The 19,709-nt window shown below is 42.6% G+C and overlaps 2 protein-coding genes across 2 annotated transcripts; both read left to right on the forward strand.

Annotated features, from left to right (window-relative positions):
* Positions 1 to 359: 359 nt before the first annotated feature.
* On the forward strand, positions 360 to 4,865 carry LOC131672560 (lipopolysaccharide-induced tumor necrosis factor-alpha factor homolog). The gene is made up of 4 exons (XM_058949867.1): positions 360 to 461; positions 3,085 to 3,173; positions 3,677 to 3,827; positions 4,238 to 4,865. The coding sequence occupies exons 2-4, from the start codon at positions 3,092 to 3,094 to the stop codon at positions 4,338 to 4,340; spliced, it is 336 nt and encodes a 111-aa protein (XP_058805850.1). The 5' UTR covers positions 360 to 461; positions 3,085 to 3,091; the 3' UTR covers positions 4,341 to 4,865.
* A 5,606-nt stretch (positions 4,866 to 10,471) lies between these two features.
* On the forward strand, positions 10,472 to 12,776 carry LOC131672559 (lipopolysaccharide-induced tumor necrosis factor-alpha factor homolog). Its single transcript, XM_058949866.1, has 3 exons — positions 10,472 to 10,705; positions 10,810 to 11,027; positions 11,523 to 12,776. The coding sequence occupies exons 1-3, from the start codon at positions 10,682 to 10,684 to the stop codon at positions 11,623 to 11,625; spliced, it is 345 nt and encodes a 114-aa protein (XP_058805849.1). The 5' UTR covers positions 10,472 to 10,681; the 3' UTR covers positions 11,626 to 12,776.
* Positions 12,777 to 19,709: the final 6,933 nt, after the last annotated feature.

The raw sequence follows: 19,709 nt of genomic DNA on the forward strand, positions 1-19,709 counted from the left end.
CAACGTCCAGCAGTCATCGCCCTGTCATCCACAAAGAAAAAAGAAATACGACGCTGAGTCTGTAATTCACTCATTTCTAGCGCAATGACTCATTGCAATTTTAATAAAGATAACGAATAGCAAATGTGTAACACCCATTTCAACAAGCATTTCGAAAATTGTAAGAAAACGCTCGGCGATTTTCATCTCTCAATCTAGGAAAAAATACCTCGATTTTTCAAAAAAAAAAAAAAAAAACAAACAAACCAATGCAAAACGACGTACAACTGTGCGAGGCGTGAATGCTCACAACGGCGATAATGTTGCGCTCTCCCCACCAATTTCAGTATACAGTTGTGCTTCTCGGCATACTCACCAGCGAGCGCAGCCAGCAACCATACGTTAGGCAGCTCAGTCGAGTGCCAAGTGTCACTGCGTGCGCACAATCGTACGCCATTTTCGTCAACGCGAGCAAGCAACAGGTAAGAGATCTCACCCGAGAAAGATGAGGCTGTGAGTATTCTTCGCTGTAGTTTGCAAGCTCCGTATTGGCGATTCAAGTCGCGAGAAAGTGCCACTCGACGCGCAAAAAGTGCGTCCCTCGTGTTTATATATAACTCGGTGATGCCAATCTCTCTCGCTCTCTTTGTGCGTGACTGTGCAGTGGAAAGTTTCTTTTTTTTCGCGTCGCACAAGAATTTGCCGATGTTGCCGTGTGCTACACATCCGTTATCTAACCGCGAACGGGGAGTGGTACATGTGCGTTGCAATACGCGATGAAGCCGTCGTGGAGATTCGCTTTGAGGATCGCAAAATCGAAAAACTGGAATTCGACTGAAGTACGGGTGAGCACACGCATCGTCGCATCCCACATGCACTCAAGGGAAGACCAACGTCGACCCGTTGGCTTTCGGGCATTGGGTTTTTTCGCGGCTGGTATAAGTGCTGCGCGTTGCGACAATCGCTAAGACCGTGTTGGGAATCTGCATGCGTGTACATAAAAATTCAATCGTTCAATGTCAGCCGCAAGTCGTACGGTTCGACGCTGATAATTCCATACTACGACGCCACTCGGTTTGACGATCGGGTGAATTGCCGATAACACGCATATGTAGAGCTTGCCGTTCGAGCGTGTGCTTGTGCTGCCCTTAACATTTGGATTGATCGTTTTGTGGCGGTGCGCCGCCGACTAATTCTTCATCTCCATTTGCGCAAGAAAATTTCCGGCAAACGATCGCGCCGTTTAATCACAAATTCTATTTCGATAGATATACGCGAGGCGCGTCGGGTGCACACGCACCCGGCACACGCACACGCGTAGAAGCGCGGAGAGTTTGGAGAGCCGGAAGAGCCGTTCTCTGTTCTCGCGCTCGATTGACGTATGCATAAGCTTGCGTGCGTGCGCAAGGACGGAGACGCACGGCGCCACGAAGTTTGGCTCCGCGCGGCGCGCAAAATCGGGACGAACGCGGCGAATCGATAGACTTGCGCGCCGAGTTGACGGGACGCAAAGGACGATACGCGCGGCGATGGAATGTCAACATTTTCTTTTTCGTTCGTTTTTTTTTTTTTCTTTTCAATCGGATCAACGCTCGATCGTAATTGAATTGAAAATATTAGCGTCAATCGAGCTAATGGCTTCGGACAGTCGAGTAGCTGATTACAAAGGCGTCTTGCAACGCGAGCTCGGCACTCGTCGAAGCGACGGGTAGCAGCGGAGTGTTGACTCTGCGCACGGGGCGTCACGTTGCTCGTTTCCTCGTTTTTGTGTCCTGCACCTCCGACGGTGTAGCGTGTAATTGTCGTCGATTCGAAATACTTGCCGTGGGCCACCGATGGGAAACCTCTCTGCGGCGGCTTTATCGGCGCGACGCGAGCGATGGAAGAGACGTAACGATAGAAAACGAGTGATCGTCGGTGGTCACGGTGAACGCGAGCCGCGCGTTGTCTTTGAAAAAGCCAAGGCCGTTTTGGCGAGCACGTGCTTGCGTACGTGCAATAATTGATGCTCGATTGAGCGTCGCGAGCGTCGTTAGCGCGTACGCCGCCACCATCTCGGCGAGAACGAATCGTGGAAATCGGCAGGAAAGTCGATGCCGCCGTCCGCGAGGGTCGACGAAAGGAGTGAGCTTTTAAAGGAACGAGAGGCACGCATGTGAGTTGCGTGGCAAATCGATTGAATGGCTCTGCCACACCTCTCTCTCTCTCTCTCTCTCTCTCTCTCTCTCTCTCTCTCTCTCTCTCTCTCTCTCTCTCTCTCTCTCTCTCTCTCTATTTCTCTACGCCCGATGAGTTACGGTAGTAGCGGCGGGGCGCTTCGGTTTGGTAATTCGACGGGGAAGCCGCAATCTTTAATGTTTCCAACCTACATTCGCGGCCACGAAGACAGAGGGAGGGGGGGGGGGGGGGGAGCCATGAAAATCGATGGGAGAACTCGGCGATCCGTGCGCGCTGACACGGCGTCCGATGGACCTCTGGGTTGAAGCGATCCCGACGTTCTCGCGTTGCCCACGAGTTCAACGAATCTCCGTGGTACAAGGGAAGCACTGTGCGTGCTTTTGGCGAAATTTTACCGTCGAGCAGACTTGAAGCGCAGTTGATCGCAGCGTCGATGGCCAAAAGACGAACGGATAATTATTTAGAAATGAAAATAAATAAATAAACAATTAAAAACAAAAGAAGATGAAGAACACGATAAAAAGACGCGTCTGGACAATTTCCAAAAAGAAAACAAAAACAAATTTCGCGCATCGATTGGCAAGGGACGTGTAGTGAGTTGCCACGACGATGAGCATACGCGCGCGCTTACGTAAGTCAGCGGTCTGTCGCGAGAGATAAAGCCGCTCCGAAAAACAACGTACGGCAACGCGAGCGGGGAAAAAATATATCCTCGCGCTGCGCCTGCGTCGGGACGACCTACGCGTCGTGACTCGCGCTTCGAGAGTATGGCGAAAAGCGCGCGAGGCCGGGCGTCACTCCGCGGGAGCGCGCTAAAAGAGCGACCTTGACTTTGGGACGGACGACCGGAAGACTCCGACGGGAGATAGCGCTCGCTCGATTCGCAAGGGGACGACAGCGAACGCAGAACGTGCGATGATGTTGCAGATAAGCGATGTACAAAAACGGACCACCACCTCCAGGCTTTGTGCCGCCGCCTCCGTACAGTCCACATGCGCCTCCGCCGCAGCCACAAGGTGATGTGTCATAATCTATGTGCTCGGGAAAAAATAAATAAATAAATAAAGAAAAAGCGAAGGCTACGCGGACGACGGCGAGTGATACAAGCGACGAGCTTTTCTCGGGAAAGCTTCTTTTCTTTCGCGTCCGGTCGCGGAAAATTCACGACATTAGTATCGTCGTTATCAGCGCGATGATAGATCTCACCAAGTGGAAACGGTACATTGTACTGGCGTCAAATCTATTTTTAAATAAATAAATGAAAATTGCGACTCTTCGCGTTCATTGCAACGCTTAACCGACGACTGTTTTGTTTGCTGTGAATTAATTTTTTGCCTAACGCACCGCTTGTATCACACAGCTGAGTGCCGCTGTCTGTACTAATATTCATTTCTTTGTTATTCTCCACAACCTTCAATCGACAAATACTTGACGTCGATGGAGAAAGAAATATTTACTCGTTCGCAGCGTTCGAAGTGCACTTGTGTAGCTAATTGATTGATAATCATGTCGAATTCAGGCCCAAACGTTGTCATCATGACGAGTCCACAAGTTGGACCAGATCCAACGACGATGACCTGCCCGTACTGCCAGTCGACTATCACTACGAATATGGAAACTGAGGCTTCGACCAAAACTCATCTTTTCTTCCTGCTTCTTTGTTTAATTGGGTAAATTAGATACGTTATATTGTTACTTTCATTTATTCGTGATCAAGAGATAAAGTTTGCACGATCGACTTATTGAAATTCAATCGAATTTTATTGAAGTTGTTTGCTGATACAAATCGCGAAACATTGTGATATAGTTATTTTTCTTCTTCATTCTTTGTCACATATAATATCGGAAGTTTAGATTATAGTCGAGTTTAATAGAAAGTTACAAGCACGTCCAATTGGATCTTTGAAAAGCCTAAATTTTCAAAGCTTCAATAAAGTTGTTCGTTAATGTACAGCCGAACGAATTATCTTTTCGATGATTAATCTCTTAGCACACCGATTGCCGTCCAATTATTGCAAATAATCTCAATTAATGAAATAATGACATCATTCGAAACGCATGTGTGTTTGTGTTGTTCCAGTTGCTGGCCATGTGCTCCGTGCGTCTACTGTGCCGACAGCTGTATGGCTAAGAAGCATTATTGCCCGAATTGTCACAAGTTCCTCGGCGTTTATGACGGCTAGTCGCAAATCAAGTTTGAGCTGCGCCAATCGAATTTCTTAGGCAGCATTTCTTTTCCTTTCCTTCAGATTTCTAAGCGTGATATTCAAACAAAAAACTCCAAGAAAGTTTGCTGTTTACTGATATGCACAAAGTTCTATCTTTTCTAAAAAATATATTCAATTACATGCTTTCATTGTAATTTTCATTATTGTTTCTACGTATGTCAACGTGAGAGATGGCCATCCATTTTTTTTTCTATTGCGATATGCACAGTTTTATATAATGCTCTAGTTTTATATACAGTTACGTTTTAGATTTTACTTGAACGAAAAAAAACTAAGTATATCTAACAATAAGTGTTCCCTTGATTGTTGAATTGCAAGAGCATTAAATGTTTGTACTTTCTAAGAAGTGCACCGTTAAATGGTCATTATTGTCTTTTTGTGAACAAAAAAAGATATACGACTATGAGTCTTATTGAACTCTATTCCAAGGATTGAATATTTATAGGTTTTGCGAAAATAAATTTATTTATTTTAAACGTACATGTGTTTGTTAATTCAATCATCAATGTACCCACTTCCATCATTCTATTTTTAATGGGCGTTCACGATAACAATCTAAAATCTATTGAGTATTAATTAGCCTTTGAAAGACGGGTATATATATATATATATATATATATACACTGTTTATAATCTAGGCGGGCGTATTCGAGTTGCGTGCAGAGGACGCTCAATTGGTAAATAGGTATACACGCGCGAGCGAGCGCAGCTCGTTGCCTCGGCGTTATGCTGTCCCACGCTACAAACATCCTCCCCTCACCGTATTGACGCTAATTGGCTCGCCCAAGGCACGTAAAAATCACCAATACAGATGCCGCGGACTGTTCGTTCGTACCGGCGAACAAAAAATGCGCGAAAATCGAATTTTTTCATTCGTCAAATTAGCGCCTGTCCAATTCGCTGGGATTGCCGAAGCGATAGCGCGCGTATCTCGGAATTCCAGCATCCGATTGCCGCGCAGACTGGATCTTCGTCTCTCTCGCCCCGCCAGAAGTATCTTGAGACACACCCTCGCGTCATCTCGCTAAGCGCCCGCCGCGGCTATGCGAATGTCATACTCCTCCGTTAAAACTAACGTATCGCCGGGGAAAAGGACGAATTCAGCGTAATCTCGGCCGCGGCCATGTTTTTTTTCTTCGAAATGCACCGTAAGTATCGCGCCGTGCCACGCCTCTCGGCGTCCGAGAACGCGCGCAAGCATTTCGCTCGTTCGCGAAAACTTGCACCAAACGAAACGCGCAGCTCGTCATCCTATCGCGCGAGCGTATCCATCTAGCGGGCGTGCGCGCGTAGTCGGGCATTTTTTCCCCCGTGTTCCGCTAACGGCAGAGAGCTATCGACCTTTTGTTTTGTTTGTTCCTGAACTTTCGTCAGTTTTAAATCACGCATGCGTGTTGGCTTGTTGGCGTCTCGGTTTGAGATTCACCGCCATCCGATTAAACGAAAACGAAAGCAGAGTTCATCCCGTGCAGGTATCCATAGTTTGATTTGCGGCGGGCACCAAAGGCTTTATCTAAAAAAAGTGCTTGTACCAAGTCGACCCTGCTGGTTCGAATTTCATCTGGAGCCGCAGGTCCAGTATCCGAGTTGGCACCCTCTGGCTAGTATGGGGTGGTTAGCCCCTCCTTTCACAGAAGCAACCGAGCGTCTGGGTAAAGGTAGCCCGACCCCCTCCACCGTAACACACTACTAAAATCGCGCCAGTGTATATCGGCATCTCAGGTAAAGAGCCATCGCCATCTAGTAAACTAAGCTAAACTAAGCGGAGGTCATCTGGCCGATCGCCGAACTTGTAAGCTGTCGCGAGCGCGAGGCGCGGGCAGTCGGACTCTACCCGCGATTTCGCCAACACAGGGCAGATTTATTTTTACCGCTTTCGAGAGGAATCGCACAGCTTTCGTAAGTGCACGATCTTTGTACGTTGCTATTTATTCGAACGTTTTTATTATTTTTTCTTTTTGAGCTACAACGATACTCGCGTAGATCGCCCGGGCTAAAATGGCCGTAAAAAGCCGCGTTGGATCGGACAGTTTACGAGGTTCGCTGCCCTCCGAGGAACGTTTCGTAGCCGCGTAGCGAGTCGTCCAATTTTCCCGAGCAGAAAACTATGCGCACACTCGTTAGTTTCATTTGACAGCAACGAGTTTGAATAAAGAGAGTCTTCCAATCGAGCGCCCCCCTCGGCCTGCGAAACGTCCAGGAAAACCGAAGTGTACACATCTCTGGCCTCAATTCGTCAGAGCCGCATAGCCATGGCGCAGCTCTCTTACTTCCTCCTTTCCTATCTCCCATCGATTATTTCCTGCGTGACAAGCCTCTCGCTCGTCGAATCGCTCGCAGTCCATAGAACTGACGTCAGCGAAAATTATGCTTCTAGGTTCACAGTCATGTTTCCGAATCCGGCGCTGCACTCGACAGTCGGTCCAGGTCCCACGGCGATGACATGTCCTTATTGCCGAACCAACATAACGACTGCGATCCAGAATTTGGCCTCGAATAAGACTCACATGATTTTCTGTATTATGTGTTTCTTCGGGTGAGTTGTCCTTTCTCACTAGGAGTGTGAATAGGCCGTGCATTTACAATTGATTTTCGCCAACTTCGCGACGACTTTTGGTAAGTGTCTTGCCCGCGTAGCTTCGAGTACGTCGTTGTTGCGTGTCGGAATTGGCGGAAGCGCGCTTATTCGCGACACCCCCTCGAAGAATTTGGTCTCTTCCAAGCAACTCAAGGATCTCGCGCATGCACACGGCCTTCGAATTGGGACGATCGCCGTGATTCTTATTTTTTTCTCTTCTTTTCTTCGATCATTTGCAGCTTCGCCTTGTGCGCGCCGTTCGTCTACTGCTCCGATAGCTGCTTGGCCAAGAAACACACTTGCCCCAACTGCCACAAGTTTTTAGGCATGTTCGATGATTAAACGACAAGGAAGCGTAACGTCGCGCGTCCCTTTGCGTCTCGCCATTTGTTTTGCCGTTACTTGTATTCTTAATGCCAAAACAAAAAGAGTCAAATAAGTATTTCCGTGCGTGATAAATATTACGAATACGTGCATAATTGTATATTACGTGAGCCGACGCTGCCTCTTGTTGCGCCGTGTTTTTGTGAATTTTTTTAACTTTTTTTTTTAATTTTATTTCCGCTAAAGACGTTTTTACTTGTACAACTGAATATCGCGCATGGTGTATCTTAAAATTACCACCATGAAGTTCAACGTTGTAGACCGAGTTTTTCGAAACTCGACGCAATTTTAGTCCAATTCGCATTAAACGTTCAAATTAGAAATATGTAAAATCGCAATAAAATACGAATCGAAGTGGTTCAGCAGCATTACCCTTCATCCTGGACGTGGAGCGAAGCCCTTTCAAGCTACATAAATGCTATCGAAAGATGCGCCACCTCGCGAGGACGCGAAAGCCGTACGCGCGCGCCGGTTGCTGTTCTCGGCTTCGCGAAAGAAGAACGGCGACGCGCGCGCGGCAAGGAAACGCACGAGTATACGAGGCGAGGAGTCCCGGAGGGGTTGGCGCGGTCGCTCGCTTTCGTTGAAAAGGGAGGCCACACGGTCGACGGACGCGCGAGCGAGTGCTCAATCGTAAATTAGCGGGGAGGGCGACTCGCGTACGCGCGAGCGTCATTTCTCGGCCTCGCACTTTCGGTGGACAACCGTATGTTCCGTCTCTCGCGGCTTCGACGCAGGAGCATCGACGAGATTTTGGGCAAACTTACCAGTGAAACAAGGCAAGAAGAACACCGAACAAACCATACGCGAACGCAGCACCGGAGAAGTCGGTATTTCGTCCAATTACCGGTACGCAGAGTCACACTGAAGCTATCAGCAAAGCGAAGCTGGAAGCCACGAAGAAGACTCATCTCCTCGCATTCGGTGTAAGTGGGTGTAATTTATCGGTTCGTTGATGCATTTGCGGGGATACTCATCCGCGTAAGCAGTTTCAACGATTTGTACGTGTGCATAAGTGTGTCGATTCTACCAAAGGATACCGTGTAATTGCATTTAACGTTGCGATATTGAGAAAAGTATTAAATTATTGCGACATACATGTTAAGTGTTGACGTAACATTTGTGCCAGCTTTTATAATGATTTTTGACGACAACAATAACAAGCGCATGCTTGTTACGATTATAATTCAACATTGAAAGCAATTTCCCATGTTAAATAGTTATCAATGTATCGTGTCAACCATGTTGACAGCACTTCCGCGTCACTTATTACGTATTATAATAAAACTGCCATTGTCAATTTGTTTCCAAAATGAAACAATATTCGTCATAATGAAATAATATGAACACGATAATAAAGTTTATAAAGAAATATAACGCTCAATTCCTGCTTTCGTTTCCTTTCCACATTGCAAGATTCAAGTTTCAATGCTCCGGCAACGTTTACAAAAGCTATCACAATTCGCTCTCGCGAAGTTCGCTTCGCAAATGGGCTGGATATGGCTTGTCGAAGCAGCAGGGGCGATTGGAAAACTTGCCATAACATCTTGCGGAAGAGATGGGGTTTCAATGAATTTACGCCGGGTAACAGTCACTGCAGACAATATCAGCGCAGAAGGAACAGAGTATGACGTACTTCACCCTCGGCACCTCGGTTCGTGACCTCGTTTTACTGGGGTGCAAACTACTTTCAAAATCATTACGAGGGATTGCTGTGTGGTTGGTGTATGCAATAAGGAGTAAATGGAAGAGTTAATTTAAATTACAAGAACTTACAAAGCATGCGCACGATGCGCACAGACTCCCTATAAACTTATCCCGAACTCCAGCACGAGCCCACAATCGCATGATCGCCAATTCTAGCGGTCTGGCGCTGTGATAGGATAAATAGCGCCGACGAAATGTCAGTTCGATCGCTGTCGAAAAGTAAAAATAAGTGCATCCGATTTGTCCTTTACTTTCGCAAGCAAACCCGCTAACGTAAATCTCCATATCAAGAGTATATCAAGAGTACACATCGCCGGGGTCGCACTGTCCCAACGTCTCAACGACCCTTTATGTCGACGCAGTGACGCATTGAAAACGACCGCGAACGAACATTGCGTTTCGAGCTGGAGTGTAGAATATTATTTTCAGCGGTATAGATTGTTGAACGCTCGTGTCTGATCGCCAAGCGATACGAGAACGGGAAGTCCTCCATGTTTTGGCTTTATTCAAATTCGGACGTGCCTCTCCGCGAGACGGGCGCTGCCGTTGATCTTTCGCCTCGAAAAACCACCGTCACTGGATTATCGCTCGACGCGTTGGCATCTCTCGGCTAGCACGTGTGGCCACGCGAGCCCACACACGTGCAAAAACAAAGAGCAAGTGCGAAATAGCGAAATGCCGAGTGCCTGGGAGCACCGAAATGGGTAGCGTTTTCAACGACGCCAATTGCCGGGACAATCGCTCGCATCCTTGGTTGTTGTTCAGCTGCTTGGCCAAAAGTACCCGATTGTCCCAACTGCAATCATCGTTTAGGTGACAATCAATGATTTTTGTTCAAACGCAGTCTTATTTCTAACTAAATGCACACCTAAATGATTGCCGTGAGTATAGCTATGTTAACACTCGACGATGTGTTCAATAAAGATCTTTGTTCTTGATTAAAAAGAAAAATTGATTGGTTATTATTGCCCGTCACAATAATTACTTTCTTTAATTATCAGGATCTCGCCACGAATCTCAGTAATGTAAGCGCGCAAGAAAAGTCCGCGGTTCTAGGACGTTGAAGAGAAGAAAACAAAGGACACCGTTGAAACGTATCGGGTAGACCGTGGTGGTAAGATTCTCGCCTGAGGCTATACGGAGAAGCTGCCGACCTATCGGCGCATGCGTCAAGATGCGCGTATGTCAGTGAGCTTCTATAGTATATAAACGCTGAGCAGCGGCAACGTGCAGTTTAGATTCGAACGCCAGGCCGATCAGTGAGTGCTCGAGCACGCAAGTGCCAAAGTTCAAGCTCAACCCTTGAATTACCTCTCGCAAGTGAGTTCGTCCGAGTTTTCGCGTGTCCGTGCTCGACTCGAAATCAAAGCACCACGGGGATCCCCCTCTTTGATTCTAACGCGCGGGCCGGCCAGTCGACTGTAATTTAATGAAACGCGATTAGTATGCCCGTCGACGCTTCCCGGGCCAATTTACTTTTTTTCGATTTTCGATAACGCATCGTCATTCGGTCTACCCGAAATCGAATTCAGCTGCGCCAATGCCAATCGCACGTTCACTCGGCTAATTTTTCTTGCTGATTTGTCGGGAGGAAGTGATTGCTGCTACCTCGGTCGACTCTCTGCGCATGCCCACGAGCAGTGATTCAACGGTGCATACCTTTATTCCCCGACTGATATTGCAATTTCATTCGGGATCAGGCGATCGTTACACAGGTATATCGGTAACGGTAGGCTGCGATCGACGCTGTTTCAGATCTCGGCCATGAACCAAAAAAAAACGCCCATGCCAACGGCACCGGATCAACCAAGTCAAGCGACAAACGTCCTTTACACGATGCTACCTCAACCACAAGTCGGTCCTGATCCGGTTGTGACGACTTGCCCTCACTGCAATACCACGATCACTTCTCGCGTTGAGAAGAGGACTTCTATGAAAACTCATCTATTCTTCATTCTGCTGTGTGCGCTTGGGTAAGTTATGTTCTCAGCACGCGTGAATAATTCAAGGACGATTGAATTGAAGCCAATGATTCATTCGGATGAAGACCTTTTAGTTCCGATTTTTAGTGCTCGCGTATGAATTCTAATCTCACGTCTAGCCATTGCTTTTAATCTCTTTTTTTTGCCGCTGAATTAATGAGCTTACTGAGATTTTTTGGGTGCCTCGTAATCGAGAATCATGAAATTTTCAGTTGGCACACGCCGTGCGTATTCCGAAGGTCAAGTCCAGTTCGCGTAGCTCAAGCTATGTTGGTTAAAAATATCCTCGCGAACTTACGACAATACTCGTATTCAAATCAGTAAATATAGAAGTTTATTACGAGTTTCACCGTCGTCAGTCGTTGGCTCGTTTCCGCGCTCAGCAAGCACGCAGACTCCGAGCATCGAGATTATTTTGCTCCCCGACACCATTCCCTTCAAGCGACAGCTCTATAGGAAATTATTTTTCTCTTGCCCGTTTCGTAGCTGCTGCTGCTGCGCGCCCTTCGTCTACTGCACCAGCAGCTGCCTCGCCAAGAAGCACACTTGCCCCACCTGCAATTATTTGTTGGGCGTCTACGACAAGTAAACCTCCGCCGCGTGCGTTTTCCACTCGTCTTCGTTTCCGTTGCACAAATGATGCTGCGATTGTACGCTGCGCGCCGTATAAAGTCTCGCTGCGCACCATCGTCGGCTTCCCTCCCATTACTTTCAAATTATTGCAACAAGTAAGATGGAACGCAAAACTTTCACCGAAATAACTATAAGTGAACCTGTAAACTTCAATTTTTACGATATCCATATTCTTACTCCTCCATTACGTGAGTTAGACACCATGTGCGAATTTTCAACTTGCAAAGTGCTGGGTTTCTCGATGTTTTTATCTCTGAAACCGTACCAATCCATATCTTGGCTTACGTTTTCTAAGTAAACGTTAACTGCATTTGTGTAAGCAAAATAGCATTATGAGTATTGGAAAGGTAAAGTCATTAATAACGTGTGAAAATGTCTAATCTCGCGTTAATGTACAGGAATTTTTTATTTTGCCATGTACTTTATTAATTAAACTACTTCAAACTCTTAAATATTCCCATATTTTGAAAGTCTGTGTGATTTCGTAAGTAATTTACTTTAATTATATTTTGTGTCAAAGTAATTTATTTTATATGTGAATTATTTTTTTTATACGTGAATTATTTTGAAAGCGTTTTGTTGCTCAAACGCTGACAGTTTGAAAATTTGAAAATGCCATACATTAGAAATATGCATTTATTTTTTTCAATTTTTTATTCAAACGCATTTCCCATGCCTGTGAAAATAAACACATCTGTCATAATATGAAAATGTATTTATTTATTTGCCTTGTTACCTCATAACGTGAATTTTTATATTACAGTTTATCTGTTGTACATGATATTGCAATAATAAGAAAAACGCAGCTACATAGATTTGACTTGCATCTTGTATTTATCGTGACTAGCTAAAGTAAGATAATTGTTAAATGGACTGTAACAGGTCACTTACCCTTTTGGTCGAAAATTCGAAAATTGCTAAAAGCTAAAAGAACAAAAAAAAAAAAAAATACGTGCAAAATGAATTCCGCGAAGCGTTAAATTTGCCTAAACCTCTAGAGAGACAATCACAAGCTCGTCTCCATTGTTTTCCCAACGTATTTGCACCAACGACGGATGTATAGACTCTAATCACTAGTTAGCTGGTTTTCTGCGCACGTACATAACGACGTGTACGCACATGATAATTTTTTATTACCCTGCACCATTCATCTTTCGTGCTTTCACATATAGCATCTTCCTTAACTACACTCACGAGAATGATAAATATATGAAAAAAAATTTTTGTTTTCTTCATGTTAAAGTCACACATCTACAGAGAAGAGGAGTATATCCAACGGGCTTACTAATGGTTTTGTAAATGGTACACATTGTCGCTCACGATAAAAATAATATTTTATTACTTGTAACTATTTTCTAAACTTCATTTTCGTATTCGTAAGATTTATGTAATTTCCACGGAATTATTTATTCGTTAATCTTCACGTCTTAATCAGTCTTCGCATTCGCGTTTGCTATTACACATTGAATACGTTTGGAATTCGTGGATACAGTGGACATCAAAAAAATGCCACTTTTCAATACTACATACTCTGGATCGTGTGCTAAAGAAAGGAATGTCTATTTGAAGCTGACATATACAAATACGTGAATTTTCTCACAAATCAAAGGATAGCGAGCTCATGCGCGCCATTCATTCCAATTTTATTGCTATCGATAAAAAAACAATTGACCTGCCGCAGCAGTAGTTTTAAATAGCAGCTTTCACTTTACTTGCAAACAAAAAAGTAAGAAACTCGTCCTATGCAGGATAAAGTACAACAATTAATCGAACGAGGTAAATAGAATCTTACGTGAAAACCCATCTAAAGTAATTGATCGTACTAAAGAGAGATGAGCTATATCTCCGTTGAAAAAATTGTCAATCTATTAAAGTAATCGTATAAGAGGCCAATATACGAATTCATTACGCGAGAGCTGATGCCAGTAAAAATTCGAGCATCATGTCGATCGCTTTAACGAACTCAAGTGAGCGCGCTTCAGTACATCACTTTAAGATAAACATCATTACACTTTGCGACAAAGTTTATTCCAACTTATTTATTAGTTCGCGTTTTCATTTACTTACAGAGAACACGGTTCTACTTTTCCTGTTATTACCTGATTGTTAATGATACTTCGATAATGTAAAAACATCAATGTATTTTTGACAATCGTAAACTCGATTTGTCAATTAACTAATGGTGTTTTAAAACGTTGATATCGCGCAGCTACCGTTTGCGAGCTTTTTCTTTTTATTTGTTCATCACTAAAAGTGTTGATGCCCAATACAATGACCGAACCTTTGATACGCAATAGGCGATCGTCCGCTTTTTACGGTGTAACTTGAGCTAAAATAATATGCAAATATTTTCACAAAAGTTATGACTTTCAATCAATCATTCGTCGTCTACGTTTTTCGCGAGCTTCTCCGTGCTTTCACGAAATTCGCAGGCCGTACTTGTAAATCGTAAAACTATGAATATAATTGCAACTCTAATTTCTGAAGTTCAAAGTTTAAATTATTCTATTTGATGACTTACAAACGTATCAAAATTTCAGCAGTTATAAAAACTCGCGTTAGCTGTTCCAAAAATAAGAAGCATATATCAACAGAAACTTCAAAACTATAAGAGTTGCGTGATTTCCACTGAATTTGAATCGCTCGCTGATATCTAGGTTTCAAATGCAGTCACGGTTCCGCGATTGCTGTTGACAATTCAAGAAATTCGAGATTCATAGTCGCGGCGAACGTTTGAAAAAACGCGCGGATTTTTCTAAAAAAAGTATCTGCCGCGTCGTATCAGTTCTACGAGACAGCAGTAAATTGTGGGTTGCAAGTACGACCTGCCCAATCTATTGTACAAATACAGTTGAAACGCCAAACGTAGGTGTTCGAAAAAGTTCTGCGAGCACGTGTAGAGCAACCGACGTCATAGAGCAACGCGGGCAACAGTGGAACCTCAGGTAGGAGTCCAGTCTTAAAAGTCATTGGCTTGCCTAAAGTCGAAATTTGCGCAGCTTTCCTCCGGCAAAGGGATTCCCAGTCTGTGGGCGCATGCGTGGAGATGACTAACATATACAAGTCGGCTCATTCACGATAAACGAAGATCAACGCCAGTCAAGATTCGAAAGTTAGTTAGAGCGTATCGGCAAAGCCGCAAGTGAGTCCTTAAAAATAACCTAAGTTCAAGGTCAACTTTTTTACACTTCTCGTAAGTGAGTTTAGTTCATTTTAATTTGCATCGCTGGCATTGTACAACTCGACGTTCAAGTACAGCACAGCGATGGTCTATAAATATGCCGGTCGTACCGCGAGATAAAGACTGCTCTCTTTCAAGTATAAATAAGCAATGTAGCCAGTCACGGGAATTTTCTGCAGGAAATGCGATACATAGCAGAGCTTTCTCACTGACCTACGGGAACTATCTAAAATGTTTAATTCGATAGTTTACTTTAGCTTTTTCATCTGAAAACTCATATTTTTTATGTTTCTTCATCATCGGCCGACTCTATAAGATAATTCTTATCCTTTTAGAATTGAAAAATCATGGATCAACAGCCGTCACAAGAAAAAATTCAAGTACCACGGACTGATCAACCAGCACCCGTAGGTTCCTCGTCACAAGATCAACCTCCCGCGTATGCGTCTCTGCAGCCCACTCTACCAGCTGAACCAATCCAACCAACAAATGTTGTTTTCGTGGTTGGTCAGCCACAAGTTGGTCCTGATCCTATGACGATGATTTGTCCCCACTGCCGTGCCTCTGTCACCAGTGTAATTGACCCGGAACCTTCGTTAAAAACTCATCTTGCCTTTCTTCTTTGCTGTTTAATAGGGTAAGCAATATCATTCGTCGTATTTCTATAAGATTTACATTTCTTAAGATAATAAGTAGTTGTTTTCATTTAATCAATGAATCATCGCTGAAAAATTACGTCAAGATTAAGTTTACATACGTTTTCCATGAGAGATTCGTTCAAAATTAATGCCATATATCTGATGATTCTCATTCAAATTGCGTTTTCAATTGTTTTTTTTTTCCAAAAAACTTGTTAATTTCTTATCGTACGATACAATTATGACATTTTAAGACTTATATCGAAAATGTAACTTTAACTTTTAACAGATGTATCTGTTCTTTGTTTAAAGCTGCTGGTGCTGCGCTCCGTTGGTATACTGCACGGATGGATGTCTTTCCAAAAAACACTCTTGCCCCGAATGCAATGTATTCTTAGGCGTTTACGAAGGATAGATTCTCATGATCTACATATTTTTACATTTATCAATCATTTTTATATGAGTTTTTTATTTGTGCAAAATAATTAAGTGAATTTTAGTGAACGTCAAATTTCAGCGACTGTTCCAACCAAAAATTGCATTTCTCGGCTGACTAATCATTGTTCCAACTTTAGATAACGCGTCGTATATTATTTATAATAAGTTTATAAGTAATGTAGAGATTATACTACATTTTCTAAATATATAGCAATTTTGTACATGTATCATTTTTTATAAAATAACTGAAGCATTTCACTCAGCTTACGCGTTGAAGACTTGTTTTATATGTGAAATATCCGTTTATTGAATAAATAAATATGTATGTATGTATGTATGTATGTATGTATGGACTCCTGTTGACAAGAAAAGACACTTCTAGCAAATGTAGATATTGTGAAAGAAATATATTTATGTACAGTGTAAGACGTTTTTCTTTACCTAACAATGCAAAATAGAAAGTCCACCACAAATAAATTTTGGTTATTTACGTCCTCTCTCCAACTAAGTATTCATATAGATCATAATCCACTATTATTCTTCATAAAATATACTCGTTAATCGTATAATTTTCTAAATAATTCATCGAAAAATGTTCCTCCGATCGTAATCACGAAGATATTGTCCGTTGTGATAAAAAACGCAATTAAAAAAAAGAAAATTACATTAGTTCGATATGAATTTTAAGGTGTCGTTTGCTGTTGAAATTTCGATAATTATTGAAATGTCTAAAAATCCAATTGATTTTCAGTTACTAATTATTCAATCGCCTTACAGTTATACAATTTTATTGGTCTGAGGGTGAATGCCAGATGTAGGCAAGCACACGACCACCGATGTAAAGAGTGCGTGTAAACTTCGTGCGTACACATCAAAATAAGGAAAAGTACGGAGGAAAAAAAAATTCCTTCCGAACATACCGCGCGCTAGAAAAAGAAACACGGTAGGGTGAAATAAGACTCGTGCGCCGCTGACCAGCTACGCAGGCAGTCGACGCGCGTGGCTTTGAATTGACATGACGCCATCGCCTATCCCGAAAAAGCGGGGATGTAATAAGCGACCGGCAATAATGACGGCGTGGGCTGGGTGGACGGCTGAAAATCCAAGACCATTGGCGATCGTTTTCCGGCAAGGTAAAAGCTAGAAATTCCCACCTACGACGAGACACGCATGCGCTTATGCGAACCGAGCGCACAAAATAGCTAACGCGGTGGCACTTCGACGTCAGTCGAAATTCGAGCGTGCAGCCGAGGTGCTAGACCGCATTATAAAATCTTGGTCGCGTAAGCTTCCGCGAGGTGGTCTCGGTGTTCGGGAACGGTGAGAGCCGACGGTCGCCCACGCTGCGCTACAAGTAGTTTTCGGTCAGTTGTTTTCCGCTTTCACGCTTTTGCCTCGACGCAAATATTTTGCTTCCTCGTTATGATTCGGTTGCGTTGATTTTTGTGCTTTCTTTTTTGTTTTTTTTTTTCTATGATTTACGGACGCTTTCAAAGCTCTTGACGCGTGTTTAATGCGAGATCGAGTTTTGTTCAGGATCACGGGCAAAAAAAGAGAATCTTCAAAATAAAACAAAAAACTGTTACTTCTCATTATTATTAATTGCTAACATTGAATTGCTCGTTGCTTTATGCAGCTTGATATACCGCGATAAATGTCTTTAATAATAATTTTTTACGAGTCTCAACAAGATTACATTTCATTACTTATTCAAGTGGTCGCACATCTAATTGTTCGTTTCCAAGGACGAACTTGGTATGTATGATCGAATCTCATCTTTCAATTTCATTTTTTTTCCTGCTTTGCATTTGCGAATAATTCATAGTTTCTTCGGACTCAAAGAAAACTATTAATTAATACGTTTTATTAACTATAAATACCCATTTTAAGATTCAAAAATTGTTTGCTAATAATATATATAGTCTTACCAAAATATGTTTTTAACTATTTCAAAATAATACTCGACGCGAGTGTTAATTATCATTTAATAATTTCAAAATTCTTGGAGAACACTAGAAAATTTTGCAGATTTTTTCGAGTACTCTTGTAGATAAGAGAAATGGCTAACCTATACGTCGGACAACCATCAGTTGGGCCAGACCCAGTGACAATGACCTGCCCACAGTGTCACAACCAAATCACCAGTGACATCGAGACCGAACCGACCCCGAAGACTCACTTGTTTTGTCTTCTGTTGTGTCTACTTGGGTGAGTTTGTTATATATCCACCTTTTTTTATGACGTTACGTCATGCACCTCGCAGAATTACCATAACTTTATTGAGGAGAAGGTCGAAATAAATTATACGTACCTGCTTTGGATGTTAGCCTTTTTTATCATTTTTTTCTTTTATGCCTCGAAAAATTTTGGACTAGTGAGATTTCGGTTGGATCGAGAATAATGATTAAAAATGAAAGTTTTATGGCAATCGCCGAAATATCAGTATCTGCGTATTCTGTGTGGGGCTTTCGGCATCCTCTCAAGCCCAAAATAAAGTGCGCCACGTGTACCCGCCTGACGTAAACTTAACGGCCTTTTTCTTCGAAACTACCATATTGAACTTTTCTAGCTCATTCTAATAAATGTATTATTGTAGTACTCAAAATTCTCATTGATCGTCGTCATTACTTTACATATGAAAAGTGACCTTCTTTTGTTTTTCCATTTTCTATGAAAGAACTATAGTATATTTAATTAATAATAGCACGTTTTCATTTGTTCTTTCAGATGTTGGCCATGTGCTCCATGCGTCTATTGTGCTGACGGTTGTTTGGCCAAAAGGCATACTTGCCCAAAATGTCAAGCTTATTTAGGCACTTACGATGGATAATTATTTTCATATGAAATCGACACGATGTATTTTAAATACATTTAGAAGCTTCGAAAAAAGTTTTTTTTACGTAAAATTCATCGCATTGAAGTGATACTGTCAACGCGATATTTATATGGTATTATTGATTTTAGTTGTAATAATACGGGTTTAATCGCCTATCGACACACATTAATGTCAAAGGGAAGTAATTTTAACAACGAACAATCTGTATCGAATAATAAATGAAATATCTTGCTTAGTTGCTTGTCATTTTTATGTAATACTTGCAAAAAGAATATGCAAATATTCTTCCCTTCTATGCGAACAGTGTAGAGTAAAGAGTTAATTTGAATAAAGGTATATTTTATATATGCGTGTAGATATACCTATGGAACGCGGTGTGTACAATTTATTCTTTGCTTGGCTAAAACCTTCCTGGTTAATATATTTGCTGTAGCTTGCGGGTAAAAACAGTGCAAAGGCGCTATTCGATTATTTTGCTCAAGTTCTTTGATGATATTAATTTAGCACGTAGGAAAACCTCTTATCAATTTAGTAGATTAATTCGTTCGATCGATAATCCTTTTCAATAATATTTATAATTGAAGAATAAAAAAAGTACTTACTTTGCAAGATCGCTGCCAAGTTCGAAATTGAAATTCTTTTTTAGTTACCTCGATGCTGTCACTGCCTGCACACATTTCATTGGACTCGATGAAATGACGTCATGATCATGAAGACGAAAAACGGAATTCTGAACGGATAAAAAGACTTTTATCGATGAAGTTAATTCCAAAACGATTCCGACGATGATCAATTGTGGGTTCTAGTGCAATTCGGCAAATTTTTCAACAGCGACTGAACTCATCCATGCGAAATAGTTTTAGAGAAATCACAGCTATTTTCAGCAGTGGCGCTGTATCCGTCTATATATTTTTTTATCTAGCGCCTTATCAGCAGATGGTACTAAT

This window comes from Phymastichus coffea, unplaced genomic scaffold, assembly GCF_024137745.1.
Source record: "Phymastichus coffea isolate CEN01 unplaced genomic scaffold, Cenicafe_Pcof_1.1 PCOF00153, whole genome shotgun sequence".
NCBI classification, from domain to species: Eukaryota; Metazoa; Arthropoda; class Insecta; order Hymenoptera; family Eulophidae; genus Phymastichus; species Phymastichus coffea.

What these genes read in the sequence shown, in the direction of transcription:
- LOC131672559 (XM_058949866.1), top strand. Translation starts at nt 10,682, where the DNA reads ATGCCCACGAGCAGTGATTCAACG. An exon ending in CCACGAGCAGTGATTCAACG is followed by an intron (nt 10,706 to 10,809) that starts GTGCATACCTTT and finishes ACGCTGTTTCAG; the next exon opens with ATCTCGGCCATGAACCAAAA. An exon ending in ATTCTGCTGTGTGCGCTTGG is followed by an intron (nt 11,028 to 11,522) that starts GTAAGTTATGTT and finishes CCCGTTTCGTAG; the next exon opens with CTGCTGCTGCTGCGCGCCCT.
- LOC131672560 (XM_058949867.1), top strand. Translation starts at nt 3,092, where the DNA reads ATGTACAAAAACGGACCACCACCTCCAGGCTTTGTGCCGCCGCCTCCG. An exon ending in GCCTCCGCCGCAGCCACAAG is followed by an intron (nt 3,174 to 3,676) that starts GTGATGTGTCAT and finishes TGTCGAATTCAG; the next exon opens with GCCCAAACGTTGTCATCATG. An exon ending in CTGCTTCTTTGTTTAATTGG is followed by an intron (nt 3,828 to 4,237) that starts GTAAATTAGATA and finishes GTGTTGTTCCAG; the next exon opens with TTGCTGGCCATGTGCTCCGT.